Genomic DNA, 16,886 nt, shown 5'->3' with positions numbered 1-16,886 from the left:
ACCATCTTAGCTAAAAACTTGTAACAATGGAGCTTGTTTTACCTTCATCGAAGAGTGAAGTAATCAGAACGAGATGATAGGACTAAAGTAAGTCATGCTTTTCAACCAAAGAAATGCTTACAGAGATCAAGGGGTTCAAAATTGACAGGACGGGGTTCATCCGACAGAGACAGGGTAGCGACAGAAGCAGAGGATGATGCACAGTTATTCACTTTTGGTATTGAAACATAAACATTTTGATCTTTGAAAAAGAGTACAGAGTCGGGAGGGAAACTAGAGAGTTTTGAAAAAATGGCAAAGATTCAAAAGGAGGTTCAAAAAATAACAAATAACAAGATAAAAGCACAGCAGGCACCAACATAAAGCAAAAGATCGGAAATTAATAAAATCGTACCGTATTAAGATAACAAAAGGGGTCTGCAGAAATCTTGATAAGACTTGATCATCACTAAACAAAAAATCGCTTCAATTACGAGTAGCCATAAAACTTAGCTCTCCTTCCAAAAACCCCCTAAAAGCAAAATATGAATGCTCTATCTATATCGACATCCCTATCATACTATCAACATTGTGGAGAAGGCCCTTCTGCTTACTCGAATGCCCACTGGTTCTCCCTGCGAACCTCTTCTTCCTCCTCAGGGGTGAAATCATTCTTGATGTTGAATGTCTTGCGGACATCTTCAGGTGTCTTTCCCTTGATCATGTCAGCCACGGTCTGGCAGGTCAGATCCAGCAGGCTCTTGATGTTTAGATAGTTCGCAGCCTGAAAAATTGGCAATACAGATAAATTAGCCAAAATATCCATGACAAAACAGAAATGGCGATGCAGATACAATGATTCAAGATCAACAAAAGACAACCAAATCTTCTGCTGCACTAGTCTATAACCCCATGCTCTTAGTAGCTCAATTGTGCATGCAATGTGCCAATGTGTAACAAAAATTGAATGATTTTGCCAATAAACAAGTATAAAACCGTATAAAAGTTGTAGCAGTAACAAACTCTGAAACAAAAGATATGCAAATACATTAAGATAATATATATACTCAACAGTAGAAATAGGCAAAGCCATGAAACTTTAAAATTCAAGTGACTGACTGCCTAAAATATTAGGTATTGATTTTACTTTTGTTCGCAAAATCAATCGAACCCAGCATAGTACATTCTAGGAACTAACCGATTTGAGTGAAGCTAAGCATCCAAAGAAGCACCAAAAGTCATAGAACGCATTAAGAGACTTTCAAACTAGTAAGCAATTGAAATTGAACAAAAAGGAAGTAACAAATTGCACCAAAAAGCAAATAAAAATATACCCCTCTTTCTCCTAATTTCGCATAAATAAACCCAAGAAGCAAATTCTACACTAAAATTTCAACAAGGTATTCCAGAAGAGACGATAAAAAACCCCAATTATTTGTTCTAAAAAGAATCCATCTTTCCTCTAATTTCTCATAAAATAATCCAATCTGCGTACCCTAACCCTAAACTTTCAGCAAAACACTCAAGAAATCGAAATCAAACCTCATAGAAACAAGAGCATTCAGATTTACAAAGAAATCGAACAAATAATAACAGAGTTGGGATCACGATACTTACTAAGATCAGATCAAAGAGGACATTCTGATCAGCTTTTATCTTGTTGACGAAGTCCTCGTCAAACTTCTTGAGAGTCTCATCGCCGCTCTGGCCGAGGTCGGTGCTGTCGCCGTCTTTGCGACCCTCGACATGCTTCCGGCAGTACTCGATGATCTTGGCGAGGATGTGGCTGGTCACGTTGTGGAGAGGGATCACATTGTCGGTGCAGTCCTCCACCAAGTGCTTGATGGTCTGTGACTCCATAGCAACCGCCTCATCGACCTCGAACGCCTCGCCGTCCGAGCTCTTCAGGGTGATCATCTTCTTCTCAGCGGCCATCCCAGTCTAGGGTATTCGAGAGAGAGAAAGGGATTTTAGGGTTTCAAAATTGATTTGTGAATTGTGAAACGAAAGGATGGGAACTGAGGAGGTTTTTCCTTCTACAGGTTGAGAATTCGAGAGAGAGGAATTATACAGCGCGCTGAAAAAGGAGAGTATTTTATTTATTTTATTAAATTCTTGTAATTTGCAGTGAAGGATACCAAAATAAATAGATTCGAAAGATTTGAGAATTATGTTTTTATCTTAATACCAACTTCAATGGTAGGCTAAAAGTCAAATTACTCCTCAAAATTTCTCCCCAAACCCACTCCAATCCAAGGGGAAATTTTGGACTAAATGCTAAATGCTAAACCAATACCAAATTCCCTCCAAAATTTAGCCTAGAAATCAGAGTGGACTCCACCCAATATTTATCAGAATTTAAATTTTTTTAGATTAAAATGTTCATAAAATTAGTTTACGATAGTCTACATATTTATTTTTTTTTAAATTCAATTTAACAAAGAAAATAGCCTAAGTTCATTCTTTAATAATCTTGGACTAAAATTTTAGGCTAGAACAGTTAGAGTAGAAAAACTATTTCTGGGCTAAAAGCTAAATTTTTCGGACTAAAAAATTTGGCTTTTAGCCCAACCATTGGAGATGGTCTAATGGTATAAGTATAACTAGCAAAGAGCACATATTTTTTGTGTGTAAATAAAATAGGTATATGATTATCATTTTCTAAAAAAATGAGAGTAAAATAGGACAATTTCTCTCATGTTTCCTTCAAGCGCAACTGCTTTAGTTTATTCAAACTATCCAAAAAACATCATGATTTACTTACGTGTATGAAAAAATGATGGTAGGACAATTTCTCTTAATAAGTACATATTTTTTATCTTACGTAAATATTTTGATATAAAATTACTATTTTGCCCTCCTTATGTAAATATTGTGTATTAAAAGTAAGGGTAAAATAGGAAAAAAGGGAAAAAGTTCAAAAGATACAAAATTACTATTTTGCCCTCTTCATGCAACATTGCGTATTCAAAAGTGAGGGCAAAATTGGAAGAAAATGGGACGAAAAGTTGACAAGCCCTCTTTTCTTGATAGAATAGATTAGAATCTCCTGCAATTTTTTAACAATTTTTAGATCAAACATTTGTTTCTTTTTAAGATTTGATTAAGACACTTTAATCAACAGCCACGTCAACATTTGTTGTTTATTTAAATTACATATTTTTTAAGCTAAAATTCTAATTATCGGTTTCCAATATGTCCTTTTCAAAGTTTTTTTTTTATAATTATTTTTTATTTTATTTTTAATTTTATGTGGCCCTTTTTTAGGGGAATATTTTCTGCTTGTTGATAATGTTTGGAAATTAATCTTCACATTTGAAATTTGTGATCTCCCATGTTTGAAATTCGAATGGAATTTTTCATTTTAATTAGTGGTTGTTTTTACAAATTTATCTTATTCCCGTTTGGCAACAAGAGAGGATCTTGTGTTAGCTGGCTTCACATTGGTGTTATTGGAGCTTGATTTAAAGAGTACATTTAATATGAATAACGCGCGTGGTAGGGGCCCAAAGCGGACAATATCGTATTATGGTGGAGTCGAGCCCAAGATATGGTAGGGGCCCGGGCCGAGATGTGACAATTTGGTATCAGAGCCAATCCCTGGGCGGAAGTGTGCCGACAAGGATGTCGGGCCCCTAAAGGGGGTGGATTGTAACATCCCACATCGCGCAGGAGAGTGGATCATGTAAGCCTTATATGTATATTCCCATCTCTACCTAGCACGAGGCCTTTTGGGAGATCACTAGCTTCGGAGTTCATCGAAACTCTGAAGTTAAGCGAGTTTGGGCTAGAGCAATCCTAGGATGAGTGACCCACCGAGAAGTTCTCGTGTGAGTTCCCAGAAACAAAACTGTGAGGGTGTGGTAGGGGCCCAAAGCGGACAATATTGTGCTACGGTAGAGTCGAGTCCGGGATGTGGTGTTCTCTTTGTTATGACTTTGACTTCATCCTTGTTTGGTGTTCTCTTTGTTATGAAGTCCTGCAATGAATTCGTAACATGAATAGAAGAACTAGAGTCAAGCCAACAAGCAGTGCTAGGTACATCAGTCATGTTTGACTCAAAACAAGCAAAAACACTTGAAAATTTATTTTTAGCTTTCTTTGCCTCCTGTTTTGCAAGCCATGCCTTGTATTTAGGGTAGTTTCTCTTCATATGGCCTATCTTTTTGCAAAAATAACATTTGAAAATTGAAGAATTGTTAAGTTTGAAATTCTTTTTAGAGATGGGAACCTTGGCACTATCCCTTTTGGTAGCATCGGACATGGAATTTATGTAGCCCTTGTTGTGACTTTGAACATAGTTAATTGACTCCCCTCTTTCCATTCGGTCCTTTTAATCCTCACTTCTTTGCCACACAAATAGAGATTAATTCATTCACATCTCATTTAGCTTGCAAAGAATTGTAAGATACCTTTAACTAGGTGTAGGAATCTGGCAGAGAGTTCATGATGACATGAACATGCAAGGTTTCAGAAATTGGTACCTCTAGGTTCTTGAGCTTTCCAGCAATGTCAATCACTCTGAGGATATATTCACACACACTCCCTTCACCATCATACCTGATTGTAGTGAGTGAATTCCTTAAATTGCATGTTTCAATCTTCTCGGATTCTTCGTACTTTTCTTCAATGGATTCCATAAACTCTTTGGCGTTGATTGCCACCGAGAAACCTCCACGAACAACATTTGTCATGGTTATTTTAATTATCATCAGTGAGATTCTGTGGGATTTCTCCCACTTCATATTTTGATCTTTGGCTAGAAGGGCTTCCATCGGCAGGCAATGGGGGTGCCTCAGTTCTTAGTGCCAGGTCCATATCCTTAACACCCAAAACTATCTCCAAGTCTTGTTTCCATTTCTTATAGTTGACCCCAGCGAGTGGTTCAACAATATTCAAGTTCATGGAGTTAGGGTTCATGGTTGTACAATCATGTAACATGAAAGATATTAAAGTTTAATCCCCCAAACTTTATATCACAGACTCAAGAATCTTCAAATTAAGAGTTGTATGAAAATTTTCTTGATCATGACACTTTCACAGCCAACATAGATTTTTTGTAGCCATAATTACAAACCTTTGTGGCTGCAAGAAGTGACTGAGTTCGAATATTGGTATATGAATTGTCATGCCACTATGAAATCAATACATAAACAACTAAAACATCTTTAGATGATCAGTGATTATATTTTGATCCGTAGTGCCAATTCTAATTCGTATACTGTATAAAAAAGCATACATAGCACATATAGCTTTAGGTACCATGCTGAAATTGTTAGAATAGATGATAATCTGAATTGATTTGAAGAAGGAGATTAAGAAGAACAATTGAATAAAAACATAAGGAATTTTGGAATGCTTCAGCGTCTGCAAGTCGCAGAGGGGTAATTCATTTCTCTTTCTTCTACACACAATCGTGCATTGCAACGGTTTTGTTATGTAGATGGAGCTAACACATTCATCAAGTGATCTCAGCCATACATCTTTCTATAGTCTAAGATGCTCACACATGGCATTCTTAACCTTACATTAAGAGCCTTACACTTGTCATTCTTTGACACAAGTGAATACACCATTAAAAACCAAAACTTATTTACTAATATTAATCAGCTCACAACTTACAATTCAACAAAAATACATGTATTTCCTGTATAGTATACCATTAGACCTTAATTTGAAAATTCACACAATTCATTATGCTTTCTTCTTTAGGGTTAGTTGGTGCTTTGATGCCAAATGTAAAACATATATCGTATATGAATATGAATTCTGAATAATATAACACAGTATTAAGTTAACCAGTTACCTGAAGACGATGACATGCTTGTTGAGATTAGAGTTCTTCTGCAGCTCTCCTCTTCAGTATGCAATGCCTCAAGAATGGGGTTTGAGTTTCTGTAAGCTTGCGTGATTAGAGAGAGTGCAGGGACCCAAATATATATATCATACACAATGGTAATCAACTAGGAATCTTCCCATTGAGTAATCCTAAATGATCCTAACCTTATCACCATGAATTCCCTTATGCATATCAGCTAGAAAGAATTCTAGTAATATCATGAGCGTCCAAGCTAATGAATAACAAGTGCTAACCAAGTGTATAGCTCTTATTAGAACTTACATCCTCACAATTCCATAAAAGAGGACATTCAAGGCACAGGTGATTATGATTTTACTAGGCAGATTGACATGTTATCACACAGTATGACCAGACCATGACACTGCCAGAATGACGCTTCTTGGATTTGGATGATTCTAGCCACGATGATCCTCATCTCCAGCCGTTTTCGAGAGTCCATAGAAAGGCGAATGTTGTTCTTGAATGGCAATACAAAATTCCACAAGTAGAATGAAAGGATTTTGACATTGCAGATGAAAACTTTCATTAATAACATCTCATATATTGCAGAATTAATCTGAAGCCAGTAGCTTATAACACAAACATATAGTAGATACATGTTTCTCCACATCCATCCTTGAAATATACACTACTGTTAGCACTCTTCCGCATTGTGTGCTCTCAAGATAGAGCCTAGATTTCCCTCTGTAAAATTTACTCGATTAGCACCAGGAAGGCCCCGAATGTAACCATTTGTATCGATGCTCACAGCCTTGAAACTGGTAAACCTGCATTGGAGCAGAAGTTTCAGCAAAGCTGATTTTCCTGCACGATGTTGGCAAAGTATTGAAGGTTTATTACCTAAGGCTTTCGAGTTGACAATGCTAGGACTGGCAGCTGGTGGTGGAGCATTCTCGTTGAGAAATGGTTCTACCTGGTTTGGATTCGACCAAACAGGGTATCCTTTAATTTTTCCCTAAAATCATAGCAAAGTAAGGGATGTTAATACTTTAGTGGCAAAGCTGCAGATGCCCTTTTGAAGCCAATTTTGAACGATGTGAGATATTTTGAATCCGGCAGTTCTATACAATTTATTTTCTGCATTTTCAAATTGTTACATTAGTGACATACCAGGACATTGAGAGCAGCCAGTGTTGCCATTCCTTCACGAGTCCACTACAAAAACCGTTAAGGGACGTGGTTACTCTATGATCTGAGTAATTCTAAGTACTCATTTGATAAGGTAACAAATCTTTATGTAGCTCCTTCCCTAATGTGTTCAAACTTAAATGATATGGACGGTAGTTACCTTGGAAGCGGAAGCAATATGAGGTACCACAACAGCATTCTTCAAGTCGGCAAGCCCAGGTTTCATGTAAGGCTCATCCTGATGCAATACCATTCACAAACCACTCAAATATCAGAGGTAGTGTCCGAAAATGGTTGTATACAACAAGGAATTAGGTGCGGTTTTTTACCTCAAAGACATCCAGGCCAACTCGAAACATAGGGTTTTGTTTCAAATGTTCTACAAGAGCCACTTCATCAATCACAGGCCCTCTGCTACAGTTTACAAGGACTGCTTCCTGCAGATATTTATGGCTTATTATTCAACAAGTAAAAATATAACTTTCAAATACATGTGTGTATCTCTCACATTCATTCATACAAATATACAAGATGTTGTTTCAAAGTTCACCTTCTTCATAATTGCCAGACTGTCTTTGTTGACTAGATGATAAGTGGTCTTATCCAGAATTGGGTGAAGGCTTATCTAGAATAAGAATTGGAAACCACACATTACAAATGGTATAAGTAAAACGGAAAAAAGAGGTAAGGCGAGTGAGAGCCATACCACATCTGCTTCTCAGAGCACCTCCTCCATGCTTGATGCTCTTTTCCAAGTCACGGGCTGTTCACCGTTGGCTTTTAGGAACTGACCGTAAGCTGGAACGTGAAACATACAGGTATCAGCAAAGTGTGGGGCAAGAAGATATTATGCAATAAACCAACTAGACATGCCTGTAACAAACTTTTCTAGCCGGGTAGCCTGGTACAGATCATAGTAAATTAGGTTCATCTTGAAACCTTCAACCTGTTAGAAATTAACAATAATTTCAGTCGCATCAGTGGGATCTCATTGAGTGTAATGATTCATTTAATATGATCATCAGCAACAATTAGCAGGATAAAGGAAAGGAAAGTGAAAAAACAAGTTATGTCATCCCCAATTTTTACTAAAATTTCTGTAAAATAAGTATATTACTTTCGAAAATTCCCAATTCGAGGTGCATAAAACAAGTTCACTAGACTAAGCCGTTATTGTGTAACCAGGATCAGATGAACCAAACCTAAGATTCAACATATTGGACCAGGAGAAGTACCATCATTCTGGCATATGCAGAACCTATACGGCCAGCTCCAATCACACCGACAGTTTGCCCTTTGAGCAAGTTTCCCACAAACCTGTCATAGTAAAAGAAACAAATTATGTTGTCATTTATGTAACATGAGAGGTCAAGGGATGAATTGAAGTAATGGTAAACATGGTAGTTATACAGATTAGGAAGCCATCCATCATATAAGCCGGCCCTCATAAACTCATCCGCTTCAACAATTCTTCTAGCAGCCGATAAAGAAAGTGAAGTTGCTAGCTCTGCTGTGGTTTCTGTAAGTACTCCCTAACAGAAAAGAAAACCAAATCAATACCCCTATTTTCCCAACCGAAAAGAAAACCATAAAAGCATCCCTGGTGACCATATCGACAAGCATGTTCGTTTCAATTTACTCGTCATGTTTTAATTGATTCTTAGCAACATGGTGTTTTTTTTCTGAAGCATTGTGCTTGAAATGTTTTTCTCTAATTTTAACAGCATCAAAGACTTATATGTGAAAAAAAGCCGAAAAATATAGAGAAAGTGAAAAACTTACAGGTGTGTTCCCAACAGCAACTCCATACTTGTTAGCAGCATTAACATCAACATTGTTATAGCCAACAGCCATGTTACTGAAAGCTTTGCCTCCTGCTTTGCTCAGTGCTGAGAACAAGGTCTCTCCCCAATCCTCTGTCAACTGAAAATCAAAAATCGCAACCCCAACTCAACCACTTAGAATAAAAAAAGGGAAATTCAAAAATAAGTCCCTCGAAACTCTCTTCCATGGTTAAAAACACAATATGGAAGAAGGAAGCCCTCGACTCAACTGTTATTGCATGTGACTATTAGTTCCCCATGCATTATATATTGCTACGTGACTGCGTTTTTTATGTAGTTTGATTCTTGAAGTGTTTTCCGCGAAAAAGAAAGAATAGTTTAAGATTTTACCTGCCCAATAACTCCATCACACTTATCTCCAATCAAAGCAATGATATCCTCAACAGACAGAATTGTTTTCTTTTGGGTGCATATCTAAACACACAAAAAATGAACATTTTCTCATCAAACTCACAGAAAAAAGGTCCAAAATCCAAAAACAAAATTTATTAAAAAAAACATGAATATTACTTCAACTCTGCAATCTTGCTCGATTAAGAGATTGATCCAGCGATTCCTGGCATGGGTTTTGTGCTGACAACTCTGTATTTCCCATTGGGATTCCAAACTTCAATTGAAACTGGTTTTGCAATTGAAAATCTTTGTCAGCAGCTCGAAGGGTATGCTGCTGACTGTGGAAGCGCAGAGAGCTCTTTAAAAATTTCTGGTTCCAACTGTGGTGAAATGGTATGGTGTGGTGTGGTGCACAATAAGGTGTATGTCTTCACCAGTAGGGTTGCTTAAGGACGCTGACTGTTGACTTTGTGATGTAGTGGACCCCTATCGATTAAGGGATGCAGTTTTAGATGGTGGCTTGGTGGATTGTTGTGAATTTTTTCTGCATAGGATGCGATAAGAGTGTTTTTTTTTTTTTTTTTTGAGAGGTGGAGGTGAGATGGAGAGGGCAGAGGGGTTGGACCTCTCGTTGTGAATAAGATAATGGTGACATAACCCTTTTGCCATTTGTTTGTTTTGTATAGGTGATTTGGGGCACACCAATTTTCCCTTGGATATACACTTATTAGATTGAATGAATCAAAGTTCACGAATTATTCGAGAACACAAATAAATAAGATTGTGCAAAACGAAAAAAAAGAGTGTCCTAATACATTCATCGAATGGGCTTTGACGTCGAAGTTAATTGTTTTGATGATATTATGAGAGGATAGTTTGAGGCTTGAGCTTCTAAATGATAATAATGCATAATTTCGATATCCCACGATATGCCTACTTATTTTGAATGGAGGAAATAGTGAATGCCTAAGGGTTGCTAATGCATATTGACGAATTCCACACCTGCATCGGCCTTTCATGGATGGTGTTTTTGGATGATAGAACTCCATTGATCGTTAGCGGTGTACGATTGAATTTAAAAAAGCATAGGAGCAATTAGACGGCAAAAGACCCACTTAAATGAAGAGCAGAATTAAAACAGATACAGATCAAAGTGAATATACAAAGCGTAACAAACATTTTGTTCATTGTCTGGAATGAATTTATCATGAAAGTGGATCTTAGGACCAATGCAACCTCTAATGGGCCTTGATGGAAATCTCAAACACCTCAAGTATGACTCAAATCGCAAATATAATGCGTGTGATTACCTTTCTCTCTAAATAAAGCTCACTTAATGTAGTCTCCAAACTTGAGTTTGGTGAACTTAGACTTGGGCCCAAATCTCAAACATAACCACACTTGGGTTGGGTTGGGTTGAACCAGAGGTTCCAAAACTTTGGCAATCAAATCTCCGCAAAAAAAACAAAACAGATGGATATTCTCAAATATCCTCCAAAATTTTCTCACTTGGTGTCTGGCCTTATGAAGCAAATATAAACACAAGGTGAGTAGGAAGCCACACTCACATTGTTGTTGACCCCAACTTCTTTGCTTTTAGTGGCCAAAATTGGTTTTTGTAAGTGCGTGTGGTGTGCAGAAGCAAGCATGAGGCTTGAATGTGTAGGAGTGAGTACCAAACGTGCTTTTGAACGACTTCATCCATTTGTAATTTGAAGCTCTTAGTGCTAACTTATCCTTTGAGCATTTAATACTCTCAACAACGTCTAGAAAAAAGTCCAAACCTCACCATATCCACCACCAAACTTGGACCAACATATATACCTACCCACTAGTGATTTATATTTTTTTAACAAATGATATTATCTACGTTAAGGGATGGGAAAGTGGGCTAAGCCTTATAATGAGTCAACCATAATATGTAGTTCATATTCACCTTTGGCAATAATCGAAGATAAGTCCTCTCACTTACAAGTAAAGAGAATACTTTAGACCGTAGTACTAAGTGGCACTAATGATTTATACTTGAATACTTACATTTTAACATCGTATCAAAGTTAAATTATCAAAATGTCATGTGAAACCATACTCATGCTCATATGAAACTTAATATATGTCACATGTTGAATAATGAATGTTTTACATTAGTGCTTAAAATTTTCTAAACTTGTTTCTTACTCATAGATTTTTAATTTATTCTAATAATAATAACAAACAAAAGGATTTTTATTGAAATGGTTTATGAGATTAATCAACTTATCATCTTGTCTCTCACTTTTATTTGATCAATGTTTTCCTTGGTTTTTTAAAAAGATTAATAATATGATTGATTCAGTCAATCTTAAAGGTCATTTACGATAAAAGCGTTTCTATTCGATAGGCCATAAATTGTGTGGTAGAAGAGTGTGTCTATCGGAATGAAGGTGGAGAGAGTGGGAAGGCTACTAAATATGAGCAATGGACGGCACGATGAGTTTTTGACCGTGTCAACTATCAAAGCGGAAAGCGGAAAGCGGAAAGGGAAAGGAAGAAATAAGGTATCGTGACGGATGCTAGCATTTCTATTCGTTGAAAGGGGTGTGGTGGACAAAATGTGGCCATAAGATTTGTCTTACAATTTTATTCCATGAAGAATTAGAGTACCAAACCATAACAACTTAATCACATTTTGTTTTTATTATATAGTCTGCTTCTTAGACCATCCATCCAATATTGGTTCATACATACGGTTGCTTTCCATTCTTGAATTTATTTAATGGATATCAATTAGCTCTTATTTAATGATATCTTCTTAACGTCTATAGAAGTCTTAGTATTACGGTCTAGTGACATTCTTTCACTTGTGCATGAGAAGTCTTAAGTTCGTTTCTCTCCAAAGACAAATTTGAATCACATAATTGCTAGCCAATTATGAAGTTTAAACTACTCTCTCATTCATCCCTTAGTGTAAATACTATCATTTGTCAAAAAAAATAAAAAAAGAAGAGCTTGTTAAAATCCGAATTCAAACCTAAACACTAAGTTCATATTAAATTCAAAAATGATATTCTTCTCACATTTTTCTTACTACACTTGTACCACTTTTTTAATAGAGGCGAAACTCACATGTGCCGTTGGACTCTAACTTCATTAGAGAGGTAGTACAAATGTGGCATGAAAAAATGTTGTAAATGTAGAATACTATATTCGATTTCCTCTAATACGACTAAAAATTGTAATTACACACTAAAATTTCTTCCTTTTATTAGTCTACACTATATTAATCTAATCATAAAAAAGACATTTAAACTTTTTTTAATAAACGATATCATTTACACGCAGATGAGATAGAAAACATTTGTATTACTAGATAGATAGAGTTCCACTTCTCTAAATTACTTTTTAAACTTTGTCATTTTATCTTCATTTTTTTAATAAATGAATAAACATAATGTTGATGTGGTTGGGCAACTATTTTGTCGGTTTAAGAGAATCAGGTCACCACATTTTGGAAATTCAACCTCCTTATCAACTTTTTTTTTTTTTTTTTTTTTAAGAAAAACTAATTTAAAGGGTTTGAAAGCTTTAAGTTTTAATGATAAGAACAAAATTTTTTTAAGAAAAACTAATTTAAAGGGTTTGAAAGCTTTGAGTTTTAATGATAAGAACAAAATAAAGGGTAAAGTGAATAGTATTAGCATTGATTTTTTAGTATAAAAATGTAGTTTTTTTTATTAAAATGAACAATACCGAAGCTTTTTGTTAAAAATCTTTTTTTTTAATTCATCATTCGGTCCTAATTTAGAATTTAGGCGCTCATTTGGCTTTTTTTTTTTTTTTTTTTTTTTTGTTCAAAGCGTTCATTTGTTGATTAATGATTAAATAGAACGTATAAATAAGATTGCGGAGAATTTAAACGTTCATTTATTGATGAATGCTTAGATAAAACGTACAAGTACGTAAAGAAGATAGCGGAGAAATTAAAGGAAGAATTCTCTACCTATCTAATCTCTTAACCCTTCCATGTCTTTTTATTTGAACGGCCACGGTTAAGCCACGTCAATATCTTATATTGATTTTTTTATAGAGATAATAAGACAAAAAGCAACGTGTAAGAGCAGGGGATGAGAATAGGAGAGTAGAGAATTCTCCTCCGAATTTAAATGCTCATTTATGTAAAGAAGATTGCGGGAAGTGAATTTTGTAACTGAATTGACCCAAAAATCTGCTAAAAATACCAAATAATTATGGTCATCGGTGTGAAAAAAAGAGTAATGCTACACTTAGAATTTATTTGTATTATCATCATTTATATTATCTCTCTAATAAAGATAGGGCACACCAATTCATGTGGGTTTCACTGATACAAAAAAGTGATAATAGTAGCATTTTTGTGAAGGAAATGGTGTGCTAATTGACTAAAAATATTCATTATTTATTATTTATTTTCCGTACAGCATTAAAAATATTATTTTCAGTTAAGTTAAAACTTCTGGGTACCCAGCCAGAGCTTATCTTCACTTCTACTTCTTCACCACAACCCCTCTCTCTCTCTCTCTACAAATTTTTTGCCTCCAAAATCAAAATCCCTAGACAGAAAATAGAAAGAGGCAGAGAGAAAGCGGGAGAGAGAGAGGGAGAGAGAAGCCATGGAAAGGCTTCTATCCTCTTCATCCCCAACCCTTTTGAAACTCCATCTCAAACCCTCTCCTCTCCTTAATCGACCCGCCCTTATTGACTCGGCCAAACTCGGTTTTCCCGCTTCACAGTTGCCCAATTTCAGACGGGTCGGCTTGGTTTCCTGCAAACATCAAAACCCATCTCCATTTTCTTCTGGTTCTCATTCTTCATCAGCGCCGTGCAACATTCTTCCGTCTCTATCGTCGAACCAGGCCGGGTCGCCAAATGGGTCGGAGCCAAAATCCCAGATTCTCAATCAGATTGCAACCGGGGTTCCTAAGCAGCGCAAGGTACTTTAATCTCTTGTTTCAAATGAAAGAAATTGATCAAAAGATGATAATTTTGATTTTTTGTCTAATTCTGTGGGGTTTATGTTTTGTTGTTGCTGCTTTAATCATGTTAATAAGTGTCTTTCCTGTGCTGCAATTTCCACGGTGACTTTGAAAATCTGAACAATTGTTTCGATGGCTGATGAAATATTTGATTGTTTTCTACCCGGTCGTTTTGTGATCCAATGCAATTTATGGTTGCCCTCTAGAAATGCGATTATCTTCATAATTTAGAGTTTGAGGCTAATTATATGAGGTGGATGACTGAAACAGTTGCTTCATTTGTTATACTATATCTCTTTCAAAAATTTTATGACTGAATCAGTTGCCTTCGGTGATTCTAATTGCGAAGGTTTAGATTACCGATTAATTTAATTTTATGGTCTTCAAGGAGAATGCCCTCAAGTGTGGTCCTATCAATACCTTTCATTTTTGAGGCAGTTGGAAAATGAAATGGTACCCAAGTCACTTGTGTAGATAATTCCTCTGATGTGCCTTTAGATGGCTACAAGCATCCAGTTATTCCAACATAAAGCTAAATCTCTGTGCTTTCCGAAAACTGAGCATAGCTTTAGTCAGCATGGTACTGGAGACCTAAGTCTGAAACTTGTCTCACTAATTACAAACAGCAAGGGCCTCAGAAGAAAGGAACAAATTTAAGGAAACCCATAGATGCAGGCGATTTAATAGGTATAGGTAGCTTCGTTTGATGCTTCAGTGGCATCAAAACTTACACACATTATATTAGCAATATTCAGTCTAGTGCGGTCTAGGTGTTTTTCTGCTTGTGTCAGAAGCTTTCTTTAAGGTAATGTGAACCTAGTTCAATAGTTATTTCAGGGGTGGATGTAATTTACCGATTCTTTTGCAAATGTCATCACTTTTGTATTCTGAAGTATTCTATCCCTTGTAGTAAGACTGCAAGGGTGCATTAAGATTTTTATGTTTTCAAATGGTTGATTAGGGTAAAGTGAGAAAATTTGAGTGCAGGGTGTTCATGTTTCAGATTTTCTACCATTTTTCAGATTTCATACATTTATTCAATAGTTTAAAAAATAATTGCTATTTGTAAGCAAATATCTTGAAATTGGATGAATCTTTGCACACACACAATAGCTTAGATGAGATACTGTTGAAGCTGCCAGCAATTCGACTGTTCATGTATGTGTTGGATTTTAGTATGGAGTCTGTATGATATGAAACATAGATTGGAGTAGGGACATCACATGGGAGATGACATTTTTCTGTTTGGTTTACAATTACTATCTGCTGTTACTACTTTCAACGTAACAGGATTAATTTTACTGATATTTACTTCAGAAAGTGTAGGGGGTATGCAACTCCCCAGCTACCTTATCACCCTCAACATGAGACTATTAATCCATTTATTTTGACCAGATGACTTACTTTTAATACTCCTAACATCTTCAGGCTATCCCCACCAAAGCATTCGTTGTGCTTTCTGCTCTTGTTTTGATCTTAATACAACCAGCTTTTGCACCAGCCGCTTTTGCATCCTTTGAAACTGCAACCAACACTGGTAGCCCAGCTGTTGCTATTGGGGGAAGACTGATCCAGACAGAGTTGCTTAGTAGTGCATGGACTGGTTTATTTGCCGGTTGCTTACACACATTATCAGGGCCAGACCACCTAGCTGCTTTGGCTCCACTCTCAATTGGACGTACCCGCATTGAAAGTGCCTTAGTGGGAGCCCTCTGGGGATGTGGCCATGATGCTGGTCAGGTTATCTTTGGCTTAATATTTTTACTACTAAAGGATCGGCTTCATATTGAGATTATCCGAACTTGGGGCACGAGAGTTGTGGGCCTTACCCTACTAGTCATTGGTGGTATGGGTATTAAGGAAGCTTCAGAAGTCCCAACTCCTTGTGTTGCCTTAGAGAATGGCGAGTGTGATGTTAGCGTATACGAGTCTCTAGATAACCCCACAGTTGGGAAGAAGAAGATTGGTTTTGCTACTTTTGCCACTGGAATTGTCCACGGGCTGCAGCCAGATGCATTGATGATGGTCTTGCCAGCCCTCGCTTTGCCATCTCGAGTTGCTGGCGCTGCATTCCTGGTTATGTTTTTAGTTGGGACCGTAGTTGCAATGGGAAGCTATACTGTCTTTATAGGTTCATGTAGTCAGGCATTAAAGGATCGAGTGCCCAGGATTACAGAGAAACTGACATGGGCTTCTTCCCTGATTGCAATTGCTCTTGGGTTCGCCATCATCATCAGCCAGTTCTTCGGGTATAGCCTGTATTAGATTTTTGACCCGGTAAAGACAACGTTTTGCAGGCTTCTCCGCGGGTGTTAGATAAAGATCTTACAAGGATTATTCGATTTGTTTAGAGCAAAAGTTCGTCTGGCGCAGCACCTTTTCTCAGCGAGAGTACCGTCGTATTTCGTTTTGAAAGCTTTTTCCAGTTTTAATAGAGGGTAAGCCTTCTACAAATGTAATTCTTTTATGGTAGAAGTCAGATTGGCATAAAGATTTTCGTTTGCTTTAAGTTAAATCGTTAACCTTTGTCTAGACAAATTGTTCTATTTCGTTGCACCAGTTCATATCAGTTATCGATTACGGGATTATAAATTCTGCATCTGGTTTTCGTTCGTTAGCTCTTGGTATGCTCCTTGGAACTGGATTTTTAGTCTTACTTTCACTCCGTATCTCAAATTGTTTCATTTTTGTTCGCTAGTTTTTGCTACGCTCCTGTAACTCAATTTTCATCCTTCATTGCCTGCATTCTGT

General features: G+C 36.7%; 3 protein-coding genes across 3 annotated transcripts; 1 reads left to right on the top strand and 2 right to left on the bottom strand.

Annotated features, from left to right (window-relative positions):
* Nucleotides 1-379: 379 nt before the first annotated feature.
* LOC103965592 (SKP1-like protein 1B) lies at nucleotides 380-2,100 on the bottom strand. The gene is made up of 2 exons (XM_009378669.3): nucleotides 1,597-2,100; nucleotides 380-763 (listed from the first exon to the last, which is right to left on the bottom strand). The coding sequence occupies exons 1-2, from the start codon at nucleotides 1,912-1,914 to the stop codon at nucleotides 590-592; spliced, it is 492 nt and encodes a 163-aa protein (XP_009376944.2). The 5' UTR covers nucleotides 1,915-2,100; the 3' UTR covers nucleotides 380-589.
* Nucleotides 2,101-6,337: 4,237 nt separating this feature from the next.
* LOC103965625 (glycerate dehydrogenase) lies at nucleotides 6,338-10,193 on the bottom strand. Its single transcript, XM_048573848.1, is given in 15 exon segments — nucleotides 6,338-6,606; nucleotides 6,680-6,794; nucleotides 6,950-6,994; nucleotides 7,128-7,205; nucleotides 7,297-7,404; nucleotides 7,518-7,592; nucleotides 7,674-7,765; nucleotides 7,841-7,913; nucleotides 8,203-8,284; nucleotides 8,378-8,499; nucleotides 8,750-8,890; nucleotides 9,142-9,225; nucleotides 9,322-9,365; nucleotides 9,368-9,450; nucleotides 10,147-10,193. Coding segments are annotated over 15 exon segments (1,212 nt in total). The 3' UTR covers nucleotides 6,338-6,583.
* A 3,448-nt stretch (nucleotides 10,194-13,641) lies between these two features.
* Nucleotides 13,642-16,752, top strand: LOC103965594. Its single transcript, XM_009378671.3, has 2 exons — nucleotides 13,642-14,093; nucleotides 15,564-16,752. Exons 1-2 carry the CDS (start codon nucleotides 13,773-13,775, stop codon nucleotides 16,398-16,400), a joined length of 1,158 nt encoding a protein of 385 aa, XP_009376946.2. The 5' UTR covers nucleotides 13,642-13,772; the 3' UTR covers nucleotides 16,401-16,752.
* Nucleotides 16,753-16,886: the final 134 nt, after the last annotated feature.

The sequence above is a fragment of a genome, unplaced genomic scaffold (genome assembly GCF_019419815.1).
Source record: "Pyrus x bretschneideri cultivar Hongxiangsu unplaced genomic scaffold, Pyrus_bretschneideri_v1 Contig7, whole genome shotgun sequence".
NCBI classification, from domain to species: Eukaryota; Viridiplantae; Streptophyta; class Magnoliopsida; order Rosales; family Rosaceae; genus Pyrus; species Pyrus x bretschneideri.
The sequence above is the reverse complement of the archived record's forward strand: the minus strand, read 5'-3'. Positions and strand labels throughout refer to the sequence as shown.